The sequence below is a fragment of the Morone saxatilis genome, unplaced genomic scaffold (genome assembly GCF_004916995.1).
Source record: "Morone saxatilis isolate NCDOM2014 unplaced genomic scaffold, NCSU_SB_2.0 Contig4, whole genome shotgun sequence".
Taxonomy (NCBI): domain Eukaryota; kingdom Metazoa; phylum Chordata; class Actinopteri; family Moronidae; genus Morone; species Morone saxatilis.
The window spans coordinates 17,174,370-17,193,321 of record NW_023339984.1 but is presented as its reverse complement, the minus strand read 5'-3'; the positions used below and the strand labels follow the sequence as shown (position 1 = coordinate 17,193,321).

Here is an 18,952-nt window from a genome sequence, read left to right as displayed (position 1 = left end):
TGGACTAAACACCTGTTCCACTGCTAATGTTCCCATCAGCATCATCAGCTGTACTTTTTCAGTTTAACACTAATTAGCAAATGTTAGCGTGCTAACAAACTAAACTAAGACAGTAAACATGGTAAACATTATACCTGCTAAGTAGCATGTTAGCATTGTCATTGTAAGCATGTTAGCATGGTGACGTTAGCACAGCTGTTGACTCTTTTCCACATCTGTTCAGAACTTTTTGGACTCAACCTGAAATTCTAGCCAATAGCTGAAATAAATAGCTAAATTTTATCGGAAGGCAAATGTAGTCAGTCAGTTTTATTTATAAAGTCCAACATCACGTATCACAAATTTGGCTCAAGAGACTTTACAATCTGTACAACAGTATAGTAAAAAAAACACGACTTGAGTTTAAATTAATTTAATTAATTTAATTTATTAACTGGTTTTGATCACCAGGGCTCGTCAGTGAGCTTGTTTCTGATCAAATGTTGACTTCACGGATGTGAGAAATTTATAAAACTGTCAGAAATCAAAAAATAAAAGAACTGACATTCAGAAAGCAAATTGTTTGTGTGAAAAAAAACTTGCTTCTTTGGCTGTGAACATTAAAGTGCAAAAATCACATCACAGTTTATTATTAGTTTAAGGTCGAGTGTGTAGCATTTAGTGGCATCTAGCGGTGTAGTTGCAGATTACAACGCCCTCACCTCACTGTCCCCTTACAGGCGCGTAGGAGAAACTACGGTGGTGATTATAAATGTTACACACTAGACCTTTAAGACACTGAAGTGCTTTGGTGTTGTGTGAGTGTGGAGTGCTTACAAATGAATAACTTTGCAATAACAACAACAAAATATTTTATTTTACAAACAGCTATCAGTGTTAGAGGATCTGTTTCATATTTTATCACAAGAATCAAACTGTAAAAGTAAACAAACTAACCCTAGTTGGGATTAAACAACATTATAAATCCTGAGTTTTGATAATCTGCTTCATAGATTATATGACAATGACAGTGGTGATGATGATGATGAAGGTGATGAAGGTCTAGGTGAACTTCCTGATGAAGCGCAGTTTGAGGTAAGCAATGGTGAGGAAGCAGAAGGTCATGACGCCCAGAGCTACGTGGTTCTGCCAGAAGCCCCAGGTGGAGTAATCGACCCCCTGCTCCTCCAGAAACTCCTCCCCCGTACAACTGGAAACAATACAAAGGTTCCTCAGTAACTATCACAAATAAAACGGATATAATTCATAGATGGAAATAAGAAAATAGTTGTGTATGTAACTAATCAACAAGCTCACTATTAAACTTAAAACATTATTTAAAACTTAAACACATTAACTAGCAGGTTAATGTAACTAACCACTTAACGTGAAAAATGGCAACTTTAAGTAGGTCAGTTACTAACCAACTAATTACTAGGCTCACTAACAGCATCTGATCAACAAACTGACAAACTAAGTTACTAACTTCCTGACTAGCTGACTAGCTAACTTGCTAATATTTTAACTAGCAAGCAAACAACTAATTAAACAACAATTATAATAATAATAATATGATGTAACTAGTTGACAAACTCAACTCTGATTATCAATCAACTGTTTATTACTTTTAAAATTTGTTTTAAACCAAACTGAATAATAACAGGAGACTTCTGGAATGTAGTGTGTGATGTTGTCCAGCATGTGACAAACTGAAACACCTGTTTCTTTCTTTTTAACCAGTTATAACAACTATAAATATATAAATATATAAATGTGTGTATTTGGTTGTGAATGTTTCTTACACAAGTCCAGGTGGGATAATGCTGCTGTTTAACCCCTGACAGAAGTTCAGCCCAGAGAACTCGTTAACCTGCAGAGCCTGGAGAGACAGAAAGATCATCACCATCAAACCACCAACTTCAACAACACATATTTTAATTTACAGAAGTCTATTATATGTTTGTATTTAATCTTACTTTGTGTCCTGAGATTGAAAATAAAAATGTGTTCACTGTTCAGTTAAACAGTTACTTTATTTTCTTTTACATTGACCAACATGATTTATTTTTTTAAATCTTAAAAATCTTCTAACTTAATTTACTGCATTATTGATATTGATTATTGATGGAGTTGTATGATACTTGAAACAGCAACGAGTGTTATGTTGATTCTGGCACCACCCTGTGGACAAAAGTGGTAGTGTTTCCACAGCAGACATTAAGAATAATAAACAGGATTAAATTGAACTAAATGGTTAAATAACCATTTCTATTTTATTCTAACTTTCTTAGCACGTCCATTAGAATCTAAATCAACTACTGTACAGTAAAAAAAACCTAAATGCAAAGAATTATGGGTAAGAGTGTATATTAGTGTATGAAAGGCTAAACTGAATAAAAACAGATCAAATTCAGTGTCTTATTTCGAGTATTTTAAGTTGTATGAACACCACATAGGAACAGAAACAGGAACATAATAAACTACAGGAACTGAATATGTGTGTGTGTGTGTGTGTGTGTCTGTCTGTACGTACAGCGAGGCCATATCGTGGTATACTCAAGTATTTCAACCAAGCAAGCCAGTTGACGATAGAGGGAAGATTCACGAGTAAACCAGCAAAGATCTGCAGAAAAATAGAGAAACAGACGTTTACAGGTAAAATCAGTAGTCAGGTAGTAAGTAGTGGTTAAATGTGTTTGTGCTGTTGTGTGTGTGTGCGTGTGTGTGTGCGTGTGCGTCACCATCATGAAGACGCAGGCGATGGTCATGAAGATGTTGGCGATGGCCACCACCGTCTGGTCAGCAGAGATGGCCAGAGCCATGGAGGTGGCCGTGTAGGCGACCAGAGTCACGGAGAACATGAAGAGGAAGAAGGCCTCAGCCGTCGGCTTCAGACCTGCACGCACACGCACACGCACACGCACACACACACACACAAACAATTAATCTAAAGTTATTATTTGCTAACAGTACAGTTAGAGGAAGTAAAGAAGCACTAACAAAAACGTTACTGCTGAAAAAACCCTCTTTTTAGAGTATAAAAACAACTAAAACTAACTAACTAAACAAACAACTAAACAAAAGAAAACAGAAAGTTGCTTTTCTGTTTTAAAGCAGTAGTTTTTTATTGTGTCACTAACTATAAGTTCAGACACTGATAAAGTTCAATATGTTACTTGAATAATTATTATTTAAAGGTTCTAACACTTTTAAACAATGTGAATTTTGTAAATACTCTAAAACTAAAACTGATCAACAAGAATTAAACACTTTATTTTATTTATTTATTTATATTTATTAGAAATTCAAATCCAAACTTTAAAAATCACTTGAGAATGAACTAAAACTGAAATTGAAACATAAAGTCTTTAAATGTAGTAAATACTTAATTAAGGATATATTGAAAAATTATGAAAAAAACTGCTATTTCTAACATTTTAGGATCTGAAACTGGAGAATTGTTGGTATTTTTGAAGATAAATAACTATTGGTTGATTATTAAAATAGCTACTGATTAATTTTCTGTCGTAAATAAATAAAATATAAACAAAGCTCCCAACATAGCGTGTGTCCTACCCACCGATCATGAAGTACGCCACGCAGCTGAAGACGATGGCGGGGATGGTCCGCAGCGTGATGATGTCAGACAGGATCTTAGACAGGAAGTACACAGACACCCGGTAGTAACCGCTGATATACTCGTGACTGATGAGAGACGGAAAAACACAACAAACATTTAATTAATACAGAAATCAATCAAACTACACTCTGAGAGGTCAGTTCATATGTTTGTGTTTGTTCTCGTCCTGTAGGTTGTTGTATTGTATTGTGTTGAAATAATCAAATAAATATAAAAATAAATCAGTCAAATGTGTGTTTGTTTACTCACATTGTGGGGACTCAGTTCCCATCTGGGGACAAAATTCAGGTCCCCACAAGGTTTAAATTTTCATTTAAATGTATAATTTGTTTCTAACTTTCCAAGATCGATATTATCGATTATCAATTTTATTTCTACCTGCTTTCTTAATTTATTTAACTTTTATTAAACACAATCGTTATAAATCGATTGAATTGTATTTTTAAATTTACACTATTACATTTTTACTCTCATTATCGTCTTCGCTGCACTTCGAACTGAACTAAACTGTATTAAAGGTGTAAATAAAGTTTGACTGATTGATTCATTGGCTGTGTGTTTAATGTCTATGGTGGATATGGTTATAACTTACCTTAGCATAAAGACTGAAAATAGGAAACTATTACATAACTTCCCCAAAACCATAAATTGTTCTTTTATATGTTTATTTTTTCTTGTTTCTGTTTATACAAGTTAAATAAATAAGATAAATGGTGTAAAGAAATCAGCTTTAGAGGCGTATTTTCAAGCTTTGAACAGAACTAAGCCAGCCGTTTCCCTCTGTTTCCAGTCTTTACACTAAGCTAAGTTAAATAATATAATAATAATAAAATAATAAACAAAATAATAAGTAATAAGTTAATAATAATAATAATAATAATAATAAAAAAAAAACAATAATCAATAAATTTAACTACAGTGCAAAAATATGAGCCATATTGATCTTTTCACACTCATTTCTTTAGACTGAAAATAAAATATTAATTAATTATTGTGGGGGGTAAAGTGAGTAAAATGTTTTAGTAAAATTGGTCCAGATGTCCTCACAAGTGTGGGTATTTGTATGTCAAACTCACATGAAGAGTTTCCTCTCTGAGATGAAGAGTTCAGCAGATGACAGCGAGCTGAAACACTGATTCACGACAATGAAGAAGAGCGCACCAAACCTGAAAACAAACAAAACAATCAATACACAGACTGATACATAAAGTATGCAACCTGAATATTGTAACATTATTATTTTTATATTATTTATTTGTTTCATCTATAAAATGTCAGAAAATAGTGAAAAAACGCAGAATTCCAAGTTTCTTAGTTCTGCTTCTACTAATATTAGTTTGACTGCATCTACCAGCCGACTTCTACCAGTTTACTGCTACAACAACAACACTACTGTTACACTGCTATGTTATATCACTGCTACTGATATAAATACTACAACAGATGCTGTTAACTTTAAATAATCCAAAATAAAATACCTGTTCTGCATTCCACTTTGATCCTCCTTGACACCAAAGAAAATGGCTCCAACAACCAGAGCGAGGAACAAGGTCACCGCTACCTAAACACAATAAAAACAATAATACAATTTACACATTTTAGGAAGCATGCCAATTCGCTTTCTGGGGAACATCTGGGGAACATCAATACCGCTGTTGATCTGTCTGTTAAATATATATAATATATTCAAATTACATATTTATATAAAATACATGTTAATTGGTTGATCTTTACAGTTGCTGGTAGGCAGATTTTGTAACATTCAGACAGAGCCAGGCTACCTGTTACCCCGTTTACAGTATTTATGCTAAGCTAAGCTAACGAGTTGGTGGCTGTAGCTTTATATATTTAATAGATAAAGATGAGGATGGTTTTTATTTTCTCATTTAACTCACTGACAAAGTAAATATTTTTTCCCCTAAAAGCTTTATCTCTTTAAAGTTGCAGTTTCTCTTATGGCCACGAGATGCTGCTCAAACTATATTCAAATTGTACAAAAGTTATTTTATTTGTCACAGTCAGAAGACAATTTTGGGACACATTTTCTGGTTTCAGTAATGCATTTAAAACACATTTTACATGTTTGATTTTTGTACATTATTTGTACCAAACACTCGTTCAACACACTCAACTTTACAAACTCCAGATTTTAAAACCTTGTTTTATAAACTGCTACAATCATTACACATCCCTGCCCTGAAATGTAAGTTACACATCAGACTGATGTGAAGTCATTATGAACGTTTTAAGATGGAGACTGAAGCCAGCTTGATATTCCTACCTGAGCGATGGAGGTCTGAGGGTTTAACATGAGGTTGCGGAACGTCCTCTTGAGAACCCATCTGAACTGTGTCAGGAAGCTGGTGTTGTAGGTGACGGTTCTGGAGGGAGCGGTGGTGGTTGTCGGCTTACCCTGAATTATGCTTTCTATTATGAGAGAGGTGAAAAAGGTTATTTTTAATTCATATAACCTGAAACTTTACAGCGAGATGCTTCCTTGAATGTATATATCAGTGTTTCTCAAACGGAGGTATGAGTACATAACTCCTAAAAAAAATAATAATAATAATAATAATAATAATAATAAAAACTAACTTAAGTGTTACTTATTATAAAGACACAAAAAGCAAAGTAATTCTAAACATTTGAAATGAAGCATTTAAGTGTTTTTCTTAATAAATTAACACTGATGGTGTCTCTTTATATTGGGTTTTTTTTTCTCTACCAAAAATATTTCAAAGTGTGTATATAGACATTGTTTGTGCTGTGTTTGTTTTGTTTACCTTGAATAATAATGCATTTTCTACATTTTTATTTTGCTGAAACAGACAGATTCTGAATTCTGTTTTCTATATATGTATTTTGCTTTGTATTATTGTGCAAATAAACGAAACTAAATCTGTTTTCTTTGTGAATATATGTCTTCAAGTTGAATTTAAATATAATTTCTGTCTGCCATCGATAATAGAGACAAAAAACTGTTTTGTTTTGTATGCATTTCCCCAGACTTCCACACTGTACGTTATATAAAGAACTATAAGGTTACACGTTAAAGGTATATAATGAGACTATAATGAGTTAGTCTCAATTTTTTTTAAAATTTTTGCTCTGATGTAATTTACACCTTGAAATGTTATTTCATCTTCATTTATTATGAGTTTATTTTGTGTTGAATGACTCCCAAAAACAATTAATTTAATCTCACCAAACTTCAGTCACAGTTTCGAAAAGTTCTTTTAAAATTATTACCAGAACAAAATAGTATCATCGGCAAATAAAATGCATGAATATTTCTAATCATTCTGTTGGAAACACACAAACATCAACCAAAAGACTAAACATTTGCAGTTTTTCTCAAAAAGGACTGACGGTCAGTTTGATGAAGCAGATTTTGGAGTTTAGACACTCAAATACAGATAACGAGATCGACCCTGTGACCTTTTTGTTACCTACCAAGCTCTGCTTTGGTCTGTTTGTAGTAGTGGCAGTTTCTGTATTCTTCTACGAGTTTGTCCTCAATCCCCTGTCTGGATAACGACACAGAGTCTGAATCTGGGTCTGGAGGGAAGAGAGACATTGAGGATCGTTCCGTTTCAAATCGATATGGTCCCTGTTGGATTAAAATCTGACCCAAACATTCACACCTTCGCTGTCCAAGCTGTTGAGGGCAACCGCAGTTGAGTCTCCGTTAATGATGTCCAGGAAGAAGTCAGCGGGGTTGTTGTGGGGCTCACAGGTGTATCCTGGGAAAATTTAATTGCACACTGATTGACAATCATCACCTTTGCATCAGGTTGTGTTATAATATTGGATTCAAGTAAATGTTGTGTTCCTACCAATGTCTGAGAAATACTCCAGAGCTCTCGGTGCCGGACCATGGTAAACCTGATCATTTTAGTTATAGTTAGTTTAGTTCTATATTAATAAAGTCCATACACAACATTAAATATAACCCCAGCAGATAGACTTAAAAAGTTAACAAAAGAAAGAACAACAGGAGAGTTACAGAAAAGACAGAAAGACAGCAAGAATAAGAAAAGAAAGCACAACAAAAAAATTGTACTGACCAAAAATGGTGATGAAGTGCAACAAAAAAGAAGTGTGACTATAAAGAATAATAGAGCAACAAAAAGGGCAACAAAAGAAAGAGGGACAAAAACAAAAAAAAATAGACAAGAGTTATAAAAGGAGTAAAAAAAAAAATCGTGACAAAAATGAAAAAAACATTTAAAGACAAAGAAGAAACAGCTACAAAAAACAGAAAAAGAATCGAGAAAGAAAAATTAGAAATAAAGGAAAAGATTGAACGAAAGGTAGAAAGTAAAGAAATAAAGAAGAAATAAAGGAAAGATGTAAACATTAAGCAGGTTGTGATGAGCGACCTGTTTGCCGTTGACCAGCAGCGTGAGGCTGTCGAACAGGCGGTAGATGGAGTATCGAGGCTGGTGGATGGACAGGATGATGGTACGACCGTTGTTTGCCATCCTGAAGAAACAAAAAACAAACGTGGATTCAACTTAAAGGCGACATTCAGGGACAAACACAGTTTGAACAGAAACATCTGACAACAGTTGAACTTCCTGCATCAGCAGCTAAAGTTTAAACAACATTAAATCTCGTCATGTCTGAGTCCATGTTAGATTAATCCATCAAATACAGCAACAGCAGCCGAGGTTCATGGGTATTGTAGTATTTAGAGAAAAAAAACATTATTTCTCAGAAACAAAGCTGAAATCATTAAAACTAATACTCATATCAACTTATAGGTTTGATATATTATCCTGGACCCTCGTAGGCAATTTTAGGCAATTCAGCTTTATGTAGGCAAGAAAAGCAACAGTAACTAATTTAAAAAAAAACAATATAATACCAATTAAGAGTAATAATTAAATTATTAAGCCACCAGAATAATGTGAAAAAAATAAAATAAAATCTAAAAATAATCTACATTTCTGTCAGGTTAACAAATTAAAGAATATATTAATGCTATTTTAACACTTTCTGGGTTACTCAACCAAAATGTCTGATTTCAGTGTTAAACTGTATGTATGTGGTAACAGTTGCCACAAGATGGCAGAAGCTACATTTGAAGAACCTTAATGAAAACATCACAAAACAAGTGACTGAATGTTCCAGAACAACGTCCTGTAAATGTTTCACAATAAAAGCCTTGTTACAAAATGAACTGATTCTGTCTATTGAAAAACCTGGAGGGCTTTTTATTTGAAATTAATACAGGAAGTGTTGAGCGTGTGTGTACCTCTTGAGCAGCAGCAGCACTGAGTTGGCGGTGCTGGCGTCGAGGCCTGTGGTGGGTTCGTCCAGGAAGAGGACGGACGGGTCGATGATCAGCTCCATGCCAATGTTCGTCCTCTTCCTCTCACCACCGGAGATCCCACGAATCAGCTGAGTGCCCACCTGAACACACACACAGATTTCTTTCTCCTTACTCTCTCTTTCCCCCTCTTTCTTGTCACTCCCCTCTTTTCTTTGCTGTGAAGCTTTTTCATCCCTCCCTCTGTCTTCCTCCCTTCCTCCTCACCTTGGAGTCGGCCACCCGGCCCAGTCCCAGCTCCTGGATCAGCTTGTTGACTTTCTGGTCTTTCTCCTCCTGAGCGATGGACGTCGGCAGACGCAGCGCCGCAGAGAAGCTGAAGTTCTCTCTGACCGTCAGAGTTCCCATCACCACGTCGTCCTGCAGAAGAGAAACCGTCGTTAAAACACTAAAACACCAAAACAGCTGCAAACTTAAACAAAAAAAAAAAAAACTAATAACATTTAAAAAAAGACATAAAAAATAAAATAACGTTTAAAAAGCAAAAAAGATAAAATAGCGTAAAAAACACGAAAACTAAATTTGAATAATTAAAAAACAAAAAAAACAAACTTAGAATAACATTTAAAAAAAAGCACAAAAAAAATATTAAAATAATGTAAAAAACACAAAAACAAACTTATTGGAGCAGAAACCATCATTAACCAGCTGCTTTTGAGGTATTTCTAACAGTTCAATGTGACTGAAACTTGGCGTAAGAAGCCGCTCTTATTGTTGCGTTCACTCCTTTCCTGGAGAAATCAAAGCCCTTCTTATTGGCTCCTGTCGCGGAGTCATTGGCGTCTAAGCTCTGACTTCCTGTCTGTCTCACCCATCTGTCTCACCCACCTGCACCACATATCCAGACAGACACTTGAAGTTCGCGGGCTGAGGAGCTCCATCAATCAGAACCTCCCCCGACAGGCCCGTCGGGTCCTTCCTGGCAGCCAGAACATCCAAGAACCTGAGCGACAAACACCCCTAATGATAATTAACACTGAGAATTAAACAACTTTATGTATTCGTCAGACACTCTGGACAGCAGGAAGTGTTTGTGTTACTTCTTCTGTCTCTACAAATACACTCACGATGACTTTCCGCTTCCTGTCGCTCCCATGATGGCGTTCAGACCCGGCTTCATGATCCCACTGAGAACGAGAAAGGGGAAAGTTTTTATTATGTTTATGTATAAAACTAAATCCAACACACAAAAACCAGATGAATATTAGATGAAGATATTAGTAACTTAACATGACGCTGCAGTTTCAGTTCTGTGTCTGTGTGACTGTTGGTGAACTTACGTGTCAAATTTCTGAGGAACTGAAAGAGGTTTTTCCCAAACTGACGGTTCAGCTGTGTCGCAATAGTTCATTCATCTTTTTTGTGTTTTTGCTGACTCAAGGTTGGGAGTTCCTCTCTAGCTTTACTCAGCAAATTCACCAGCAACCATGACACTGCAATTTAACTTTGCCTCATTTAATGTTCATGATGGTTTTACTGTTCTAATGTTTACACTGGAAAACCTGACGGATATCTTAATAAAGTTGTTGATTAAATTCCAGTTTGTTCCATTGACTCATTTTCTGTATATCTCATGTTCTATATAATTACAAAATTGCTATAATTCTCAGGTAAAATCATCATTGCATCCATTTTTAGTGTTTAAAGTGTAAAGATTTGATGTTAGTGACACAGAAAACCAGCAGACTATTAAAATTTTTAGATTATCCACTTTGATTGATTTAATTTTAATTGTTTTTATTGTACGTCTGCTGTTTTAACAGGTAATGTAATAAGTGGTAACATTTTAAAGTGTGTTAAGTTAGTATTTTTTCTGCTTTAAATTTCTTGAGTTGATAAACTTAAACTGTTTAAGGCGGTCGACAGTGTATATATTTTACACTCTTTAGGAAGACACTTTTTATGTGTTTAATTTCTGATGCAAGACTTCCCCTCTCAGATCATTAGTCAGCAAGTCTCATAAAACATGACTGTGGTGTATTTTCACCACTGAAACTATGATGCAGCAGTTTTGTGTTCACTTTGTATTTGTAGAAACCACTTCCTTCCTTTTACTCATTTCATGTTTAATAATTCCTAATTCTGAGGAACTCACAGTCTTGATGCTGAGTTATAATAATATGCTGATAAGTTCCCCTTCCTCCTCATATTTAACCTACATTATCCAAAACTAATGTTTAATTTCCTGCCTCCTCGTGATAACAGTCTGCTGTAAAGTTGCTGTCTGGTATGACACTAAGTAACAGCTTCAGATATACTTAAAATATACTGTTATATAATAAATAAACCTTCAAAAAGCTACTAAAAGCTGAGTTAAAAGATAAAAACTGAGTCCAGAGAAGCTGCCGTGTTTCATCTCTCAAATCTTAAAGTTAAATTCTTCTATTTACAATTATAAATTAAGTTAAAAATAGAATTTTAATAAACTGTGGGTTGAAAAAACAAGCTGTCAGGACTACTAACTTACTAACTAACTAACGCAGTAAACGCTCCGAACTTGCTGCTCAGACTGAACCAACCTTCGACTTTGAGTGAGGCTGGTGAATGATTACACACACTGAACAATAAAATACCACAGATACCACCCTCTATAAACCCTACACACACTCTGCACTTTGACCGACTGCATTTTTCATAACATACACACATAATCACAGACTTTGGTCATTTTCATAACAGAAACATTATAAAATACTTTTAAAAAAGGTCTCCAAGAGTGAGTCAGATTGAACTATATGACCTTTTGGTGAGCTCTGATATGGAGGAAATCACGTCTTCCTTGAATAATCAGAAGTTTTTAGATTTGGAAGAGATGGACAAACATAAAAACAAATAATTCGTTTAAGGAATAAATCAAACACAAGTCTATGACCTCAATAACAAACTCTGAAGGCTGTAATAAAGAAAAATCAGTTGCAGAGTCTTAGTCAACCCAATTTTCATAAGTCGGATATAAAACGGATTGTTTCAGTACGGACCTTTTATCTCAACTGCTAATGAGCTGACACATTCAGGTTCATTAGTGCTTTTTATCCTTTAACAGGCAGCTATTAAATTATATTAAAATAGTTTTATAATTAATATAATTAATATTATCAACGTGCAACGACTAGTCGACTGGGAAAATCTGTCAAAAAGGCTGCATTAACTACAGTTTTCCTTTAACCGTTGGATTAGTTTTGCCATATATTGCTATTTTTCGTCCCAGCAGGGGTTCGACTTTCATGGAAACTAGAGTGGCTAAAAATCTGTCGGACCACTGTCATTCATGTCTCGATTCACTAAATATTAAATACATTGATGAGATATTTCCATCTGGACCAAAGCTTTACCTGATTTCTTCAGGTCAACATGTTTCTGTGAATGTAACACCCTGAACTTTCTCAGTAAGAGCGGTTGAAAGGTCTAGAGGCAGCTCAGCATCCTGCCGCTGCGACTGTTTGTTGGTTTAAGCTCAGAGTCATTGTTTGTGAGGGAAAGTGGGAACCTGAGTTTCTTGACAAAGCAAACTTCCTTCCTTTGCATCCAAATGTGTGTGTGTGTGTTTGATCCAGGAGCGCCTTGATGGTGTCACGTTTGCCTCCCAGGTTTGAGTCCCGTCGGCACGTAGACAAACAAACACACAATAACTGCACATAGTCAATAAATTTAATGGAATCAGCCGTACAGGGTTCCCACTCTTAATTAAAAGATCATTTTCCAGGATCTTTCCAGGCCTTTTTCCAGTTTTCTTCACAATATGGAACAACACTTCCTCACAACTGGTCGTATAATTTACAGATACACCAACTAGTTTACACTTCTTCCCAGTTTTATTTCTCCTTTTGTGCGTTCACAGGATACTCCGTTAGCTCATTTCCTGATTTTATTTTAATCAATTTCCAGATGTTTCCATGAAAACAAGTCTCTAAATATCCAGGTTTTCCAGGACCCGTGGGAAAACTGGCAGTATGGTTTTGTATGTGGTGCAGAGTAAATCCAACCTGACATACAACTACCTTATTGAATCTCATATTTCTGACATCTGGAGTCGTTCAGACTCTTTATTCTTCTGTTTTATTCGTTAATGTTTGACCGTCCACTTCCTATGTTACAAGGTTCATTATTAGACAGTAGGTCAGCTCAGTTTATGTGAATTATTGAGGTTAAGATAGCCTCTGCTCCACATCGTCAAACCATACTCCATTCAAAAAGCGGCTGTTTTAAGGAAGGTCCATATTTTTTCCAGTGCTTGTAGTCGTTCTGAGGACTTAGCTTAGTATATATATTATTGTTTATTGAAGCTTATTTTAAAAAAGGCTGTTTGGTGGTCGTAGTTTTAGACTCACTTGAGATCGATGAGGATATTTTTGGTCATACCCTTCTTCAGACACAGACAGCCTCGTCCCTGTGTCACTTTGTAGTGGATGTTGTGAAAGCTAACGGTGGCGCCCCGTTGCTGTTGGCCCGAACCTGCCGACTGGAAAACAGTTTATTCATCTTTTTAAAAAAAGTTACACGAACATATATTAGCATAAGTAGCATCAATAAGCAGGGAAGGAAGGTACCTGGTGTTTTGAGGCTCCATTCAGCCCGAACGCCTTTGTCCCTCGACTCTCCGACATCCTCTACCTCTCTCCTCCTGAAACACTGATTTGATGATGTAATTAACACCTAAATGCATAAATATTACATCCTTAAATTTCTTATGAATAAAGTTTGATCCCCCATAAAGTAAAAGCAAATTAGGTTTTTTAGTAGATGTTTAAGAGTTTAAAGTAATGCAGCCCAGAAGGGTTTGTATTGTTATGTAGGCTATTATCTCTATAACCTACAACTATACTTAACTATTACTTAATAATAGTCTTAAATTAACTGTAATTTGGTTACTAGCAAGTCAACAGTGAGTATTGACTATGAAAAGCCTCTTAAAAATAACAAAGAGCTATAAAAGCTTCAATAAGAGTAACGGGAACCACACGAAACCTGCTATTGGAGCTAGCATTCAGATAATCTAGCTAGCAAATCATGTTTCTTTTAAAAGACTTTTTGGCAAAAACTAATTAGTACATCGCAAAAATAGTTTGAAGGGTTGTATATCGCTTTTCCAAAACCAAAAAAAGCAAGCACAAATTGGATTAAACTGCATGTTTGTCTGTTTAAACATAACCTTCTAAAGTTAGCATACCTACATTATTTTGAGGGTCTTTGTTAGAAAAACACAAACACATCCAGTATGTGCTAGCTGGTCCTGGATGCTATTTCAGAGTTTAAGCATCTTTTTTAGATTTGTGGAAGTATAATATTTCAGCAACTTGTTGTTGTTCGAGATGGCGTTGGAGAGTTGTAACAAATGGATTACACGACATGTTTGTTTCTTTAAACATAACCTGCTAACGTTAGGATACCCAGATAACAAGCTTATACCTAAAGAAAACACGGTTTACAAAGCCAAGTAGTTTAATATTAGCTAACTACTTTTGTAAGAAAAATACAAACACATCGATTTGCGGACGTTTACTTCAGCCAAACTTGTTGTCCACGTTCAGATAGCATTTCCAACAACAATCGGCCGTTGTTGTTGGCAACATTGTTGGATGACAAAATATAAACAGAGCAAAAGAAGTCAAAGATTTTGCTGACCCAACAATAGCAATGAGTCCTAAAATCAGGAAATGAGTAAGCATTTTTGCACTTCCAGTTCCTTCTCCTCGAAGCCAATGAGCTTTTGGTGAGATTCCTAAAATAAGGTCTGTAGTTGATACAAGCTTAACACATATAATATTAATATATATAATCAGTAAATACCCCAACCTGTGAATTTTGAAGCTTTTATTAAAAAAGGCAGTTGCTAACAATTGGTTAAATGACGCTACACAGGTTGTTGGTGACATTAAAACATGGAAACTTATCTAGTCATTAGTCCGCCTTTACAGCTTCGTTGTGTTTGTGCTCGTGCTCCTGCAAACTATTCTAACTCAAACTTTACAACATGAAAATTTAATTACAGGTTGGAAGTTTATTGGTGTTTACGCTAAAGTCATGCAACCGTTTGGTGTAGTAGTCTACCGTTAGCTTTTTACTCCTGTTTGCATTTACGCTTCAACCATCAAACCATCGTTTGTGTTGTGAAAATTTTGATAATTATTAAGATATCTGTCAGTTCAATCTAGTAAATGAAAGGTAAATATCTGTGAAGAATTGTATCAATAAAAAGAAGCTTGTATAAAAGTTTGAAACGTTGAATAAATATTGTTTATCTGTGTATAAGCATTGGTAAACTGTCAAAATACCGTTTTAATCACACAAAACATCAATAATTACTGTAATTTCACAGATAATGACTTTTATTACAGTTCTAGAACTTTTAAAATTCTGATAAAAATAAGAAATCAAATAATAACAGCACTCAAATTTTAAACCTGATTATTCGTATTATAGCAGTGTTTGCCTGTATTTAGAGTTCATTGCATTGGTTTTACAGTGTAAATATTTTTTTATTTAAACATTAAAAAGCCAAAAAAAAATGTAAAATAAAGGTTTTACGAGTCAGTTATTTTCTATTATTTTGGCAGAATATTAATTTTTATTTTTCTATATTTTTCTATTTTATGTTTTAAGATTGTTTTTTTCAATGTAAAATGTTAATCTGACAAATTTAACCAGCAGCTACAGAGGTCAGATAAAGGCAGTGGAGTAAAAAATACAAAGCACCACGAACTGGAAAAGCTTACGTAAAGTAAAAAAATACCTCAAACTGTATAACAGTAAATATACTTAGTGGTGACATCTGGCCTTTCACCACCTCATGAATCTCTCTGACTAACACAGAAGCAGCTAAACTTAAGTTTTAACAACTTATTTCAAGTTCAACAAACAAAACCAAGTGTGCAGACCTCACATTTACCTTTGTACAAAGATTCAAATGAGGACAAGAGCACATTTTAGAGTTCATCGCTCACCTGCTGAAGCCAGACAAAATCCCTGTGAGTTATGGCTGCTGACGGACATCCAAACCACAGGACGCTGACTGACTGCAGAGATCGATCCGTGTGTGTGTGTGAGAGCAGTGTGTTCAGTGTGTTTTAAAGCCCTGTTTTATGACTGAAGGCTATGATAAGAGAAGTAGGGAGAAGGGCAGAACGGGAGTGTGTCACTCTGACTCCTACAGGGGTGGGAAGAAGCACTGAAATACAGATGTTAGAAGAACCTCCCCTTTAAGGAGGTATGAAACAGTCTGAATGTAATACTGAAGCCTCTATATGACCTAAACAGTGAGAACATATATAGTTATTATTAACGTTGAATTCAGTCGGATTCCCCTTGAAATCAATGAAACGAGGCGGTGGAAACACTACAGCTGTTCAATTCAATTTTATTTGTATAGCGCCAATTCATAACAGAAGTTATCTCAGGATACTTTTCAAATTGAGCAGGTCTAGACCGAACTCCTTGTTGTCCACAGGGGCTGCCAGAATCAATACTAAATTAAAGTTACTTGTAGGAGTCTGGCGGCAAACCTTTGTGCAAATGAAGCCAAAAAAGAGGTAACAAAAACAACCTGTAGTTCCTCTATCGGCCACTAGCTCCAGCAGTGAGTCAACCTCCATAAGCCCCATATTAAAGGGAACTTGGCACTTTTTCAGCTTAATAAACCCGTTTAAAATCATTTGTAGTAGTTTGGTTTTTCTTTGGTAGTATCGCGAGAAGCGGAACGAGCGAGAAAGACGAACGGCTTTACGGCAATTCCACATAAACGCACACGCCGCCCTCAATAACGTTATGGTATAATGTATTACCCACCTCGGTAATATTGCTCCACACGAAAAAGTTGCCCGCCGAAAAAAGGCACATCAGCAGCGGTAAAAGATAGAAAGGGGGAGGAGGGTGCCGCAAGTGAGTTTTTTTTACGACGTGTTGTGAAATACACGTCCCAGAGCTGTAGGGGGAGCTCGTTGAGAAAACATGCGATGACAAAAGTGAAAACCAGCGAAGAAATGGCTAGAGTTGCCAAGTTACCCTTCAAAACATGTGCAGTGACTTGATTTAAGTGGGGAAGGTAATGATTTGGGACTCACTGGTCAGCCAGGCTAGCAGCACTAATTCTCTACTTGCCTTGCTGGAAAAAGATCTCCTTATATTGTTATTTTATTGAAACTACAGTCACCTTCTTGTTATCCGGGTGGAAAGGGGCTCTATGATTGACTTTTTTCATAATTGAAAGACAAATTGAACCATATTGCTGGCTTGTTTCTTCTTACAGAGTTGTTTATTTTCCTTTGGACTATAGGCTCAGCATGAGTTTATTCATTAGCTTTGCAGGCAGTGAAACTGTGCAGCGCTTCTCGGTCCTTATTGACGGGACTCAGAGCCTGCTGGTTCTTATTCTATCCATCTAATCAGGGACTGAGTTACACCTGCAATGCCAGGTGAGTGCAATTAACTCGCTGGTTGGAAAAACCAGCAGCACTGAGAGCCCAGAGGACTTGGATTGAGAACCACTCTTGTTGAGAAATGCTGACACCAATAACAAATTATGTTTTGAAGGACAAATGTGGAGATGCATTTCTCCCCCAAGCAAAAGCCTCAAGTTATTTTAGTACACAGAAGTTCATCCAATTAGATATAAACCTTTATCAAGTCTTAGGAGATCCGTATCCCACACACACAACAGTGCAAATGAAGAAATGTTCTGACCTCAACTGTTAATAAATGCAGTCATGAGGTGTTTTTTAGTACTGTGTGAAAGGTAGTGCAGAGCTCAATCTCTATGATCACAAAGGTGGGTTTTACACTGATTAGAAGAAGAGAAATAGTGATATCTCTGTTGCAAACAAAGCACTACCGATGTAACCTTGAATTCAGTATAGGTCAATGTTGCATTTTCTGTTAGTTGTTACGTTGACTGCAACTAACAATTGATTCATCTGTTGATTATTTATTCAATTAAAAAAAGTCTTAAATGATCACAAGTTCTAAGAGTCCAAATAAGGGCTTCAAATGAGTTGTTCTGTTTGACCAATAGTCCAAACATTTATATTTACAATTATATATTATTATATATGTTTGTTATTTTTGACTTGAATAATTATTTACACAGAGTGGATGTATTGAGAACCAAAACTACTAATGTTAAGGTTGCAACTAATATTTTCTTTTATTTATTGACTGCTCTGTTGATTATTTACATACAATCTGTGAATTAATGCAGATCACAAGTTCTCAGAGCCCATATGACGTCTTCTAATGCCTTGTTTCATTGGACCCACAGATTTTGAATTTAAACTAATGTAAAGCAAGATCTGAGATGCTGGGACCAGAGAATATTATACAGCCATACTGCCATATTACTTGATTACTTGTTCCACCTCTACTTGAGATGTTTTTAGGGATGTTTCTTTCATAAACATTTCTTCTTTCTTGTCTCTTTCAGCCAACAAGACTCTGCTTGGCGGAGGTGGAGGTAAGCCACAACCTGTCTGATCCATTGGTTTTGTGTATTTGTTTGCTTGCCAAGCTACGTGTTGTTATAAATAGTGCAGCTTTGTGGTGCAAATGGTCCACTCTGGACAACAAATAATGAAATTTTTTTGTTCTTTTAATCAGATGATAGAGTGCAGCAATGTACTAGCTGCAGAGTGTGTCTGTGTGTGAGTGCTTTATGTCATATGGGTGGTGTGTCTGGATGTGTCTTTGTGTTTGGTAGCAGGTAGCTCTTTGTTGTGGCAGGTGTTCACGGTGCGTTTGCATGCTGCACTGTGTGTGTCTGTCTGCCCATGTTTCTGTGTGTGTGTGTGCGCCCAGCTGCAAAGTCGATAGTTCATAATTTATGGGTGTGAAGTGCTGTGGATATAAACAGTCATTTTTCAGTGTATTGTTGACTCAGTATTTTGCCTCGTGCGTGTGATGTTGGACGTCCATGCTCAATCGATACTTGTAATAAATCTGTACAACTAATGCGGCAGCAGCATTCACTAAAACATGTACGCACACACTCCATTTAACCTGTGTGTGTGTGT

General features: G+C 35.8%; 1 protein-coding gene across 1 annotated transcript; it reads right to left on the bottom strand.

Moving 5' to 3' along the window:
- Window positions 1-834: 834 nt before the first annotated feature.
- Window positions 835-16,103, bottom strand: LOC118338256 (broad substrate specificity ATP-binding cassette transporter ABCG2-like). The gene is made up of 19 exons (XM_035675537.1): window positions 15,896-16,103; window positions 13,502-13,583; window positions 13,283-13,413; window positions 10,022-10,081; window positions 9,783-9,897; window positions 9,162-9,314; window positions 8,880-9,037; window positions 8,002-8,104; window positions 7,456-7,504; window positions 7,264-7,362; window positions 7,073-7,177; window positions 5,901-6,046; window positions 5,098-5,180; window positions 4,696-4,785; window positions 3,560-3,684; window positions 2,721-2,875; window positions 2,513-2,602; window positions 1,782-1,858; window positions 835-1,189 (listed from the first exon to the last, which is right to left on the bottom strand). Exons 2-19 carry the CDS (start codon window positions 13,556-13,558, stop codon window positions 1,042-1,044), a joined length of 1,944 nt encoding a protein of 647 aa, XP_035531430.1. The 5' UTR covers window positions 13,559-13,583; window positions 15,896-16,103; the 3' UTR covers window positions 835-1,041.
- Between the last annotated feature and the right edge of the window lie 2,849 nt (window positions 16,104-18,952).

Excerpts from the sequence above, each read along its gene's own strand:
- LOC118338256 (XM_035675537.1), bottom strand. The coding sequence starts at position 13,558 with ATGTCGGAGAGTCGAGGGACAAAGGCGTTCGGGCTGAATGGAGCCTCA. Across the intron at positions 8,105-8,879 it reads GTGCTGCTGCTGCTCAAGAG|GATGGCAAACAACGGTCGTA; the intron begins GTACACACACGC and ends TTGTTTCTTCAG. Across the intron at positions 7,505-8,001 it reads TGCTGGTCAACGGCAAACAG|GTTTACCATGGTCCGGCACC; the intron begins GTCGCTCATCAC and ends TAAAATGATCAG.